Here is a 13,073-nt window from a genome sequence, read left to right as displayed (position 1 = left end):
ACTTTACACATACAGACAATGGGCTTTAAAATCATAAATATTTTGAATTTCAGAGTTACATGCTTGACTGTGTCACAGTTCATGCTGGAAATATCACTGTTTGGAACTTAAATTCAAATACTTTTATTTTATTTAACTCAATATAGTATTGACAGTCTGTTCATTGTAAGAGAATTTATAATTCTTACAATCACTTTAGGTGAAAAATATCAGTGTGGCTAATAGAAGTGTATTTCTAAGGTTCAAATATCAATAGAACTCTCTAAGTTGTGTTTTCTGAATTCCCATTTCACTGAAACCAAATAACAAATTTTCTGAGACCACTGTCTATAAATCACCAGTTGGTACCTGACACAGAGTTCTGAATGTGTACAAGAGCCACTCAAAAGTCAAATGCTCTCAACTCTAGTGTTTCAAAAAGAATAGATGAAACTAATGGACACTATAGGCAGATTTATGGCACATGATTTGAACACTCAGTATTCCCCAACTTTTGTTTAGTAACTGGTGAATAGAAAGTTAAAATTCTGTTTTTTTTTTCTTACTACTAACTATCTATCCCATCTAGGGAAGCTTGCCTCAGTTACATAGTATTCATCTGAGAGCTCATAAGAAAAGACATTTATTTCATGAATCATTTTTTAAATTCCTGTAATGGAAATAATGTCTTCATTCTGAATCCCTGTTCTTATTTGTTTACATTTTATGGCATTTTTTCCTATTCTGTATTTTAGTTGTTTCTATCTGTGTTTTAATAGTCATGAGTTCTACTCCTTTAGTTTATAAATAATATCTTAAGTAGATATTTTTACCTAAGCTCAATAATATACACTTATTAAATGCTAAAAAATATCTGGTAATAAAAGGTGTTTTTTAAAAGATTTGAAAAAGACTTTTCAAAGGAGTTCAAAGTCAGCCTCAGGAATGGTGAGGTGCTAAGCAACTCAGTGAGACTCTGTCTATAAATAATATACAAAATAGGGCTAGGGATGTGGCTTAATAGTCAAGTGCCCCTGAGTTCAATCCACAGTATCTAAATGAATAAATAAATAAATAAATGCCTCATATTCTTTTATGCACATTACTTGTAAATAACTTGCCATCTTCCCTACCTGTTCTCCCAGGGGCAATGTCTACATGTATCCAAATATACCAGGCAAACTTGTCATTCAGGCTTACTCTCCTATTGACACTACATCTTGAGCCAATTTAAGCAAATCAGATTGGGCTCCCTGCCCTTATTTTGACAACCATTGTGGCTTGTATATATGTATACATCTTTATAAAAACACAGTAGTTCCTATATTATATTATTTATTTATCAATCTCTCCCATGGGCTGGTGTACTCTACTACAGTTGTGTGACAGACACATAACAATGATTCATTAATACACCAATATTTTACACTTTCCTTTAGCTAGTATATCATTTAAGACATATAATTTGCATTCTTATCTTAAAATATTAAGCAGGATGTCTTCTGAACACGATTAAGCCTATTTCAGATTCCATAACATATTGTCACAATACATTTATCTTTCTTCCTTCAGATTGAAGTGGGCTAGGCTTATAGTTAAGTTGTTTTTGAAGCTGATCTTCAAGCTCCCGACCCTCCCCTCTCATGGGAAATGCAAGAGGAAACGAAATGAAAACAATTACACAAAATAAGGCAAAACCAAACAAAGAATGATGGCACAAGGATACAATCTATCACTAAAAATAAACCAAATACAGCAAGCAAAATATGCTAGGCTGTAGATATGTCCCCCTGAGTGACACGGAGAGCAATAATCAACAGGTCTTTTCCTCCTTACCCATTGACTCTTTTCTGTGTTTCATTTATTTTTAATTAAAGGGGGGGATCTTAAAGCAGGTGGATTGAATATGAATAAAAAAGAACACCAAGGCCACAAGGGAAGCACTGAAATCCTGCTGTTTCCCACAGAAAGAATGCCAGAAAGAACAGAGAAGCAAACATTGGTTTACATCATCAGAGAAATGCAGTAGATTCAAGTTATTATATTTCCTCTGACTTCCTAGCCAACATTTAATTATTTATACTATAAAATGGCAAATATGAAATAAATGGTTTCATTTGTTATAGTGAAAGATCATGTAGAATAAGAAATTTTAGTATAAGAAAATATGAGAATTTTTTAAGAACTATGGCTTAGTGTGTTCAGCCTACTGAAACAAAATGTCATAAACTGAGTGGTTAATATACAATAGAAATTTAGTTTTCACAGTTCTGGAAGCTGGGTAGTCCAAAATGAAGGTGCTGACAGATTTACTGTCTGGTAAGAGCCTGATTTCTCATAGATGGTGCCTTTGAGCTATGCTCTCTCATGGTGGAAAGGACCAGCTAGCTCTCTGTTGTCTCTCGTTAACCATTGAGAGCTACATCCTCATGACCAAATCATCTCCCCCAAGGCCTAACTTCTTATACCATCACCTTGAGGTGATATATGTATATATCAGAACCTTGATGTATGTATATATCAGAACCTCACATGGTACCCAATCAAATGCATACTTCTTTGTTCTTATACATAAAATAAATTTTATTTAAAAATTTTTAACTCATATAATCTGCTGATTTGAATGACTGTGTCCCTTTGCCCAAATTCAGATGGATGGGTTAACTTCTAAAATCTAGTCTATTTCACTAACTTATGTGGTTATGCTATAATTTTGTTTTAGTTACTACCTCTTTGTATTGTATTTTAAAATCAGGTCATATAAGGCCTCTTGTCTTGCCTTTTTGCTTAAATAGCTTTTGCTATATGAAAATTTTTGCACTTCCCTGCAAAGTTTAGGACATTTTCCCAGTTCTGTAGAGAGTCTCCTTGCTATTTTTATAGGAACTGCATTGAATATGTGGTCACTTTGGGTAGTACAGTCACTTTAACAATATCGATTTGTCAAATCAATGAACACAGGATGTCTTTCCATTTTGTGCTATCCAATTTATTTCATGAATGTTTTATAGTTTTTATTGTTGAGATTAGACATTTTATAAATTATGTGAGGTAACTCATTCAAAACAGCCAGTAAGATAGTCAATGTTGTATAAAGGATAAATAATTTTAATGGTAACTTATGATTCAAATGATATCTTAAATCACTCTATTATTGTAGAATGGATGCATTATATTTTAATGGTGTATAACATTACATACAAATAATAATATACTACTAAATTTCCTGTGAAAATGTTAAATACTTTTATTGTATAACTCAGAAAATTATGTTGCATAGTATAGACCCAAGTAAACTAAAAATTATGTTCATGCAATTACCTGTACATGGACTGGGCATGGTGGCATATACCTCTAACCCCAGTGGCTTAGGAGACTAAGGCAGGAGGATCGCCAGTTCAAAGCCAGCCTCAGCAACTACTGAGGCTCTAAGGAGCTCATTGAGACCCTGTCTCTGAATAAAATATAAAAAGGGATAGAAATGTGGCTCAGTAGTTAAGCGTCCTTGGGTTCAATCCCCAGTAACAAAACAAAACACTTATATGTGTATGGTTATAGCAATTTTACTTACAACTGCCAAAATTTGAAAACAACTAAGATGTACTTCAGTAGGTGAATGAATAAATAAACTTTGGTATAACCAAACAATTAATATTATTTAGTCTTAAAAAATGAACTTTCAAACAATAAAAAGTATATTGAAATACTTCAAATTCATATCACAAAGGGAAAGAAACTAGCTTGAAAAGTCTACATACTATATGACTTTAACTCTACAATATTATGTAAAAGGTAAATTATGGAATCAGTACAAAGGTCAATTGTTGCCTTTGTACTATACAGAGCTAGGAAGAGATCATCAAGAGGTAAGGCCATAGAAGCTATCAGGCCTAATTGTGCAAAGTCTTGTTGACCAAGACAAAGTTGTGAGACTTTGGAAAGGATTTTGAAATCCAGTCTATGCTTGTATTTTAATTTTTATCAAATATTATTACTTTAATTATACATATTTATGGGGTACATCATCGAACTTCAATACATGCATTCAGTGTATACCAATCAAATCAGGGTAAATAACCCTGATTAAAAACATCTCTTTATTATTATTTTATGTTTTGAGATTTGACCTCATCTCTTCTTGCTAGACATAAATTATATAATAGGGAGTATTATATAAGGCTGAGAGTATTGCTCAATGGTAGAACAGTTGCCTAACATGCATGAGGCCCTGGGTTCAGTCTCCAATCCTACATAATTAAATATACATGTTAGGCTACTGTGAACTATATAGTTCTATACTGTGCTGTAGAAAACTTGAACTTTTTACTTCTAACAGCACTTAACTACATTCTAGTATTTGTTATCAAACCTCATTCTATACTTTCCATCATCCTTCTCAACTTCTAGTAATCACTAATATATATATAAATCAACTCTTTTTGCCATCCACCTATGAAAGAGAAAATTTAGTATTAATTTTTTATCTGGCTTATTTGACTTAAAACAATGCCCTCCTGTTCCAGTTCCATCCAATTTTGCTATAAATAATAGGACACCATTCTTTTTATGAATTAATAAAATGCAATTGTGTACACAGTGTGTATACATTCCATTATTCATTCATCCATTAAAGGACAGTGAGGCTGAATCCATATCATAGCTATTAGGAAAAGTATAGCAATAAATATGATTGGGCAAGTATTGATTTGATATGCTGAAATCATTTCCTTTGGATACCTATCCAGAAGCAGAATAACTAGATTATATAAGAGATCTATTTTTAGTTTTTTGGGGGAACCTGAATAATGTTCTTCACAATGGCTATTCTAATTTACTATTATCATCAAAAATATATAAGAATTTTGTTCCTCCAGCTCCTTCCTAGCATTTATTGTCTTTTTGATAGTGGCCATTCTAATTGTGGAAAGATGACATCTCATTGTAGTTTGATTTGCATATAGCCAACAGCTAAAGATGGTGAAATTTTTTTCTCTAATAAATTTGTTAGAAATTTTAACTTTATTAGTTTGAGAAATGTTAATTCATATATTTATCCATTTTTAATTGGATGAAGGAACCACAATAAAATGACTGAGGATGTAGCTCATTGGAAGAAGATTTGCCTAGCATGTGTAAGGCCATCAATTTGATCACCATCATAGGGAGAAAAAATAATATCAAGAAAATAAATAATCCAATTATGTTTTATTTTTTAGGAGTCATTCAATAGTATTTTCTATTCTTACTTCTACCAATATTTTATGTAGAAATCACAATAATAAATGAATGAGGAATGATATGAAAAAATAACACTTATTTATAAGTTTGAGCACTTAAAATTCTACACCCAATTCTCCAAAGGATTAATTTTGGTATTTCACTTGTGGCTGAACTTTCTTTCATCCATGTTCTCTTCCCATACATTAGGAAACTAAGCTTCAGAGATTATTATATTTAATTAAGGTCTAAGATGTAAATTCTATTCATCTTTAAGTTGATATATGTTAACAAGTAAATAAAACAGATATATAAAGATGAAAGATGGATGATCATCACCCTGAATACTTAATTAGATCTTCTGGATAACTCTAATTCTACTATGCTCCATCTACCAATAAAAACAGTGCTCTAAATTATTTAGATTATAGATAACAGCTGGACCATGTCTATTTATAGAAAATATAGGATACTTTGTTGTGTAAAATAATCTACTTCTAAAAATATTAAACTACATTTTTCCTTATAGGTATTTAATGCAAATTACTTCCTCTTTGCACAGTTAAAATATGTCTTCATTCCAGTTTGCACTTTCTTCTTCTCCTCAAAATTCATCAAATCCTTTGAGTTATAAAATATTAAGTTGCTGTTCCAAACATTTCTGTTATTTGTGGTGTTACTGTCCTGAGGAGCAGATAGAACACTTTTTTCTAATGTCTACTGGATATTTAGTCTCATTAGCAATTTTGAGCAATCCCTCAAAAACAGGGTGGGCTTCCTGTACGAGGTTCAGATTAAATGCTATCACTTTCAGAAGTGCCTATCTAGGCTCCAGGAGAGAAAGTTGTACTATTTTGTCCCTTGAGAAAGCTCTCCTAATGATTAGTTTGTACAGTGTTTGCCAATTGCCTTATAATTTTTTCAGTATTATTACCACAAACAGTGTCCTAGTTATTTCCTTTATTTTCCTCATTCTGAAGTTGAGCCCATGGCTGACTTCATTATTATCCTCTGCATGCTCATTTGCCCCATATATGTCAATGGCCATTGGGTAAGAGGTCAAAATTAATTAATTTTTATATTTTTGGAGAGAACTACACAAGATAGTGTTCAATATATATTTAGGCAAACTATCAAATTTTGGCTCAAGAAAAGAAAGTTTGCTGATTTTTTAATGCATTCATAAGATGTGATCCTGTCCTCTTTCCCTAATATGAATGTAAGAACAGTGTATGTTTCTGTATTTCTCTATAAGATTTTCAACTACTTTGCTGTCATGATTGTCCAAAGAATGTGTTTGACTGATCTAACATGTCAAAAATTTGAATCCAAGTGTAAATAAATGTCTAAAGCAATAAAACACCTCTTTCCTTAAAAACTGAATTAGGTCTTTGCTAAGAATTGTATCATTGCTCATTTACTCTATCAGGAGAATAAACTTCGTTAATAGTATGAGCCATGGCATCTTGAACACAGTAAATACTTAGCTTACACTTGTGGACAATGTTGATGACTTTATATCATGAGGAAATAAACACCTAAACTACAGTCAAATATTAGACAGTCTTGCTATCCTGTGTCTTCCTTTTTGGGTGCATACTTTGAGGATGACACTTAAAACCAAGTACTGCAAATATACTGTACTGCTGGAGAACTCGGAGCAGTTTCTTCTCATTCAGAAAAATAGTTTCTTTTTTATCCACTGTGTTTAATATAAATACAATTTCCAGAGTACATAAAAATCTCTGTTTTAGTTTATAGAATGTAATCAACCTTTTTATTCACTGTTGTCATTTGCAAAATGCAATAAGCCTGACCCATTGACAGTCATGGGTTAATGTATGGATCAATCTTGTTCAGTGGAAATTCATTTATGGAGGAAATGAGCAGTTCTGATCAAATTAAAAAGAAGAAGATCATTTGTCTTGAATTTTTTAGCATGTCAAGGGCATCCAATCAATTGTATTCTGTCACTTAAAGTTTTATACAGAGCCTTTGAATTTCAGAATAAAGTAACTACTTTCACCTTATTTTGATACATTTTTGCAATTGGATCTGCTAAAATGAATAATCCAAACTAATTATCAGCTTGTCAGCAATTGTCATAGCTTTAAACATGAAGATAAAGCAGAAAGATCATGTTTTTAATGTTATCTACCAAAAATTAATTCTTTGAAATAAAGAAAAAATAGCTTTCAACCCTCCCAACCAACAGGGGCTGTTCAGTTCCCATTATTCTTCATGATAAAACAAACAAAAAATTGTAGTCATATTAATCTTCTATAATCTTATAAACATGTAGTTGAATTAACATTTTATATAACAATGTAATTAGTGAGAGCTTAAAATAGTGTAAATAAAAGGAATATGAAAGAGACATTTTTCTAAAGGTCTATGCAAAGGAGAATATTGGAGGCAAGTTTAGGTTAACATAAAAGGACTTAACAAGATAATTACTATGAATTGTTTAGGCAAAAGTTTTAATGCTTTGTATTATCTTGGTGTTTTTTGTTAAATTACAAATGTAATGCTTGGGTCTCCTCATAATTTAAAACATTTAATGTCATTTACATAGATGTTATGTTATACTGTATTTGCTGATATACAAGAGTAAATATACAAGATGATTTACAATTTTTGATTTTCTATAATTGCTTTCTCAAATTCTTTTGGTGACAGTTTTTGGCCATTTTCTGTTAATGCCTTAAGGATCTCCAAAGACTTATGATGATCTTTCTTGTCTGACCTTTCGGTTCTGGAAAGCAATCTCTAGCTCCAAAGGATCTTTGCATCTTCTTTAGACACCAACCAAGCCTCACATTCTCTTGAAGTTTTATTCCTTAATCTTGGGGCAGTTTACCTGAAAACAACCTCCTCTAATTATTTTAGACTAGTCAATTTATCAATGATGTTAATACATTTGGTATCTAAATAGTCATTAAAATACCTGATATAGCTTTGTCAAATGCTGTTCCCTAACTATATTCATGTGCTGTGGTCAGTTTTAATAAAGTATTGTGGTCTAAAGCTGTATTTTAATAGAGACATTTTTTTTTAGAAAGGGAAGTCCATTTTAGTGTTAATGGAGTTCAGGTTAGTACAATTTGCTGAGGAAGCAGATTCATCCTCCTTGAACATACAATACTCTGAGCCCACCCTGGAAGTAGTGCTGTGTCCTTGGGCAAGACAGGAATTCTGCCAAGACTCTGACAGTATTAAGCAATTCCTCTACTGGCATCCTCCTTCCAAATGCATTAAACATTAAAGGACAATGCATTAAGTGACTTGTACCTTGGTATGGATCAATTTATTAGAATGCTTTTCTCCTGAAAGGAAGGGCTGATGGTACAAGTGATGGATAATAAGAAGGGTAGGAAGAAAGCAGAGTAAAGTGCAGTGTGTTCAGAGAAGGAGAGAGGCACTGGGGAGACTTTTACAAGGCCCATTTTCATCACATCTTACTCTATTATTTCCTGCATTTCAAATACAATGAAAAAAAAAACAATTATCATAACAATAATCTTTGATAAATAAACTTTACCACAGATCCGGGTATGCAGATACAAGTGGTGCCAGGTTCATTTTCCATGCACATCCTGAGAGTACATGAGTGGGGAATGTACTCAAGTTCCTTCTCACAGTGACGTCCAGACCATCCTGTTAAATAAAACCCCAAACAGACATTTAGTTTTCAACAATAGTAATAATGATGACAGCTTATATGTATTGGTATTTACTATTTGTGAAACTGGCCTAAGTATTTTATACAATTTATGTCAGTTCATCTTCATAATCATTTTATCAGGCAGGTAGTTGCAATCAGTATCTCTAGTACATGAGAAAATTTAACTGTGAGAAGTTAAATAGTTTGCTCTAAAATCACATATTATGTAAGAATGGAAGCAAATACATATCAAAATAAAGTTCCAGAATTTATTCCTGTTGCCATTCAACATTATATCTTCAGATGTCTTCATTTATTTTACCTTGTATAAAATAGATAGAAGGCAATGGAATAAACATAGTCTATGATTCCATTTAATATGAATTTTAAACTGAAGGAAAGCAACACTATCAAGATCTAGATATGCAATGTTTTTTATAATACTTGTAATATTTTATATTAATATTATCAAGATATCATTCTATGGAATGTAAATATTTTGCCTATGCTCAGTTGAGCATTGAGTGTAAAAATTCTTTTTAAAAAAGGTTATCTGATTTCCCATAACAAAACACTGTTTTCATGTGCATTTTGTTTTCTTCCTAGTATTGCATCATCTTTATCATTAAGCTGGAGTTAACATTGCTAAGTCCTCCACATCATAATATGTCAGCAGCTGTGGTCTACTAGGTACATATGAGATACATTTTTCAAACCATTGATTCTTTCATGTCAGGAAATTATTTGTAATTATCTTAGTAAATTTACCAGGTCAGCTACAGCATCATATTAATCTAACTATCTCATTCTACATGGGTACAACATGTCTTCAGAGAAAGTTCCCAGTGCTGGCTGCTGGCTGCTAACTAACTATGCCAGCTATAATTGCAACGTTTTAACCTTTCTTTATTTTTCTATGTATTACCCAATACATAGAAATAATTTCTATGTATTACCCAAGCATTTAACTTGAAAAGCAGCTACTGAGAAATGTGAAATATTACTGTTGTTTCTACTTAAGAATGTAACCTTACTGTTCTTCCTGAAAAATTATAGGAGAAAATTAAATATAGTATTCTAGAGAAATTAGAAAATATTTAATGTAATGCTACTTTATAAAATGAGGACCACTTTTAAGTACTTAGAAATGTCCAGATCAAACTTAGGTATATCTGCTAGAAGGCTAAGTGTATCAAATCTTTGTCTAAGATTCTTTCCACTTTGCAATGCTCTTTCATGTGCTTAGATGATTCCATGGGGATCTCCACTCTGGAAGTTACAAAAGACGGTACAGAAAAAAAAATAAGAAAGAAAGAAAGAAAAGAAAAACACTTTTGCAACTACTGTAAAAAGTTTTTATGACCAGTCATTCACAATATTCACATCTTTGAATCTCTCAAACTTAGTTGAGCATAACACATATTCATTAAAAATACTTGCATCCTAAGAATAGTTTTTACGAAAGTTGAACACATACAAATACAATACAATACAATACATACATGGAAAACTTAGTAACATTACTTAGAAACACCTAAGAAATATGAATAGAATTTTGAATATAAAATTTAGAATAGTTACTTTAGGTTGAAGGGAAAGAAATATGCTCTTAGAGGCATATAGAGGAGGCTAGAATTATTGGTAACATCATATTTCTTGATGTAAATATGATTTGCTTATTATATATTTTATGTAAGGACATATGTATTCTTATTGATTAGAATGTTTCATGATATTTTAAACAATTAAGATATTATAAATTTCCTCTTGCTTTTAATACCAGGACAGACATGGCAAAGTTTTAAATTATGAGGACAGTAAAAAGATGGAGCTGGAGTTGTAGCTCAGTGATAGAACACTACTAGCAAGCTTATGGCCCTAAGTCCGATCCTCAGCATCACTTAAAAAATAAATAAATAAACTAATAAAAATAAAGATACTGTGTCCATCTACAACTAACTAACTAACTAAATAAATAAATAAAATGTACTGGACCAATTAAATAGACAATAAATATTTTAATCAAGAGTATTTTGATACTCTTAGATACTCTCCTCTATTTCAATAGAGGAGAACACTTCAATTTAATTTCTCTAAAACAAATGCTGGGGTGAGCTAGAGGAAGAGTAACTGGAGGAGTAGGCTGAGGGGCCTAATAATGATTAGGCCCCCTGTGTTTGCATACTCTCTCTGACTAAATTTAGACTCCTATTCTTCCTAGGACAAGACTAAATTAGAAGATAAATAAATCAGGGTGCAACACAAGAAGTATAAGTCACTTTACATAATTACAAGAAAGGGCTAAGAAGTAACTCCAAGGACAGATAGGACTTTCTGGGAAGACTTTGCCCCTCAGCTAGAATGATGAGGTGACAAATAGTAATGTTGATTTGGAGAACTCACTGTATAATCCAGGTGAGCCATGTTGCTGGGAAGTGTTCACTACAGTACCCCAGCTGCTCTGCCTGCCCTGGAGTTCATGACAGAATACCAACTGCCTGGTCTGGCTGCCACTTGTACTTGTGCTACATTTTAATATACATAAAGTCAGTGACCGACAGTGAGATCTTCTGCAGGAAACCACATATCTACATGACCTTCTTTACCACCAGAAACCACAGGAGCCTTCAGAATCAAGATATATTTATTATTACTGAGACTCAACTATATTCACGACCTCAGCTTCATAAGCATCTAGAAATTGTAGCTTTTAACTTGCTTGCCACTGCAGTACAGGATACCACAATAGACAGGATGGATGCTGAAAACCAGTCATACTCATCAAAAATAAAGAAATAAGTAAAAAAGATAGGTACTTATACTGCCATGAGGTGACATGATGGTGAGAAATGGAAAGAGAATAAGAGAATATAAATCAGACCAATGGATATCCATTGGGCAAGATTTAAAATTGTGAAACAGAGCTGAAGAAACACATTGTCCATTAAACCTCATGTAAGTTTGATGGTCACCATAATAGGGCAACCAAGTATTAAAAAATAGTTTGGTAATTAAAAAAAAAGAAAGAAAATATTTCATTAGCAATCCAAAAAATGTGGTCAAATCATGATGACTACAAACTAAAATTATTAATCTAATATCTGCACAAATTAGAAAATAAATAAATCCTGTTAGAACAATGACAAATAATTCAAGTAAAAAATAAATATGACTTTAGATTGAACATTATGATAAATATTATAGGGATACTTAAGTTTATCAATGAAAAAAACTTTAAATACATCTATATAAATAACTGGAAACATACTTTCATTCTATGTTATCCCAGAGCAGTTATATTAGGTTGAGTTTGTTAATGAAATTAAAAGTCACTCTTTCAAAGAATTTTATATTTTCTTTTAATTCCAGCCTCCTTCTCAGTGCCAAGTGATAAACCTACAATAATTCTTACTGGTTATTATATTATCTAGTAATTGGATAGCATAAATTAAAATTACTTTTTAGTATAATTTTAGAATATGAAGAATTGATTTTTATATTTAAGACATCATGAATATATAATCTTATAAACTCTTCTTTATGTCAAAGATTATTTCACGTTTTATGGGCCTTGATTAAAAAGATAAATTGTTCTGTGTGACTTCTGTTCTAAACACAGAATTCCCATTCCTAACTTTGTAATTGTGAGCACTGGTAACAGACATGATCTATGTTTCTGTTTCCTTGCCATTAGGAAGAGGCAGCATTTCTGCTGCAAAAAGAATAATGCTGCTTTAAAGGCACACTGTGTTTCTGCAGTCTACATCATCACTACAGACATCATTGCACCCTCCTGGGTATAAATCGTATTTGGGCCCAATGACTGCTCCAGGGATTCAGAACAACAATGGGTGCAGCAATCACATTTGCAGCACAGAGTCTGTTCCTCATCACTTTCATATTGCTCACAGTAAGATGGCTCTGGCTGCACTTATGAGTGTAAGTTAAGCATTGTTATTATATAACAATGTCAATGGGACCATTTAGTCTAAAACACAACTTACGTCAATGCAACTTGAATCCCTGTATTGATACTTTAGTACAAATGAGTTCATAAACCATTCAGTTCATTATATACATACAAGATGAACTGTATATTCAGGACTGTCCTAAATGCTATTCGGGTTGTCTTTTCATGAAAATTTCATGTAAAGGGGAAGAGTGAGGTCTGAAATCCAACTTGTAATCCACTTGTCAGACATTGTACCTACTG

The 13,073-nt window shown here is 32.1% G+C and overlaps 1 protein-coding gene across 3 annotated transcripts in view; it reads right to left on the bottom strand.

Moving 5' to 3' along the window:
* The window catches only part of Eys (EGF-like photoreceptor maintenance factor), a 1,135,848-nt gene that overhangs the window by 772,049 nt on the left and 350,726 nt on the right, over positions 1-13,073 (bottom strand). For all 3 annotated transcript variants that reach the window (XM_078019814.1, XM_078019816.1, XM_078019815.1), the window contains exon 12: positions 8,738-8,853. In XM_078019814.1, the coding sequence (XP_077875940.1) occupies positions 8,738-8,853 (116 nt within the window). The remainder of the gene's footprint in view (positions 1-8,737; positions 8,854-13,073) is intronic.

The sequence above is a fragment of the Ictidomys tridecemlineatus genome, chromosome 8, assembly GCF_052094955.1.
Source record: "Ictidomys tridecemlineatus isolate mIctTri1 chromosome 8, mIctTri1.hap1, whole genome shotgun sequence".
In the NCBI taxonomy this organism is placed as follows: domain Eukaryota; kingdom Metazoa; phylum Chordata; class Mammalia; order Rodentia; family Sciuridae; genus Ictidomys; species Ictidomys tridecemlineatus.
The sequence above is the reverse complement of the archived record's forward strand: the minus strand, read 5'-3'. Positions and strand labels throughout refer to the sequence as shown.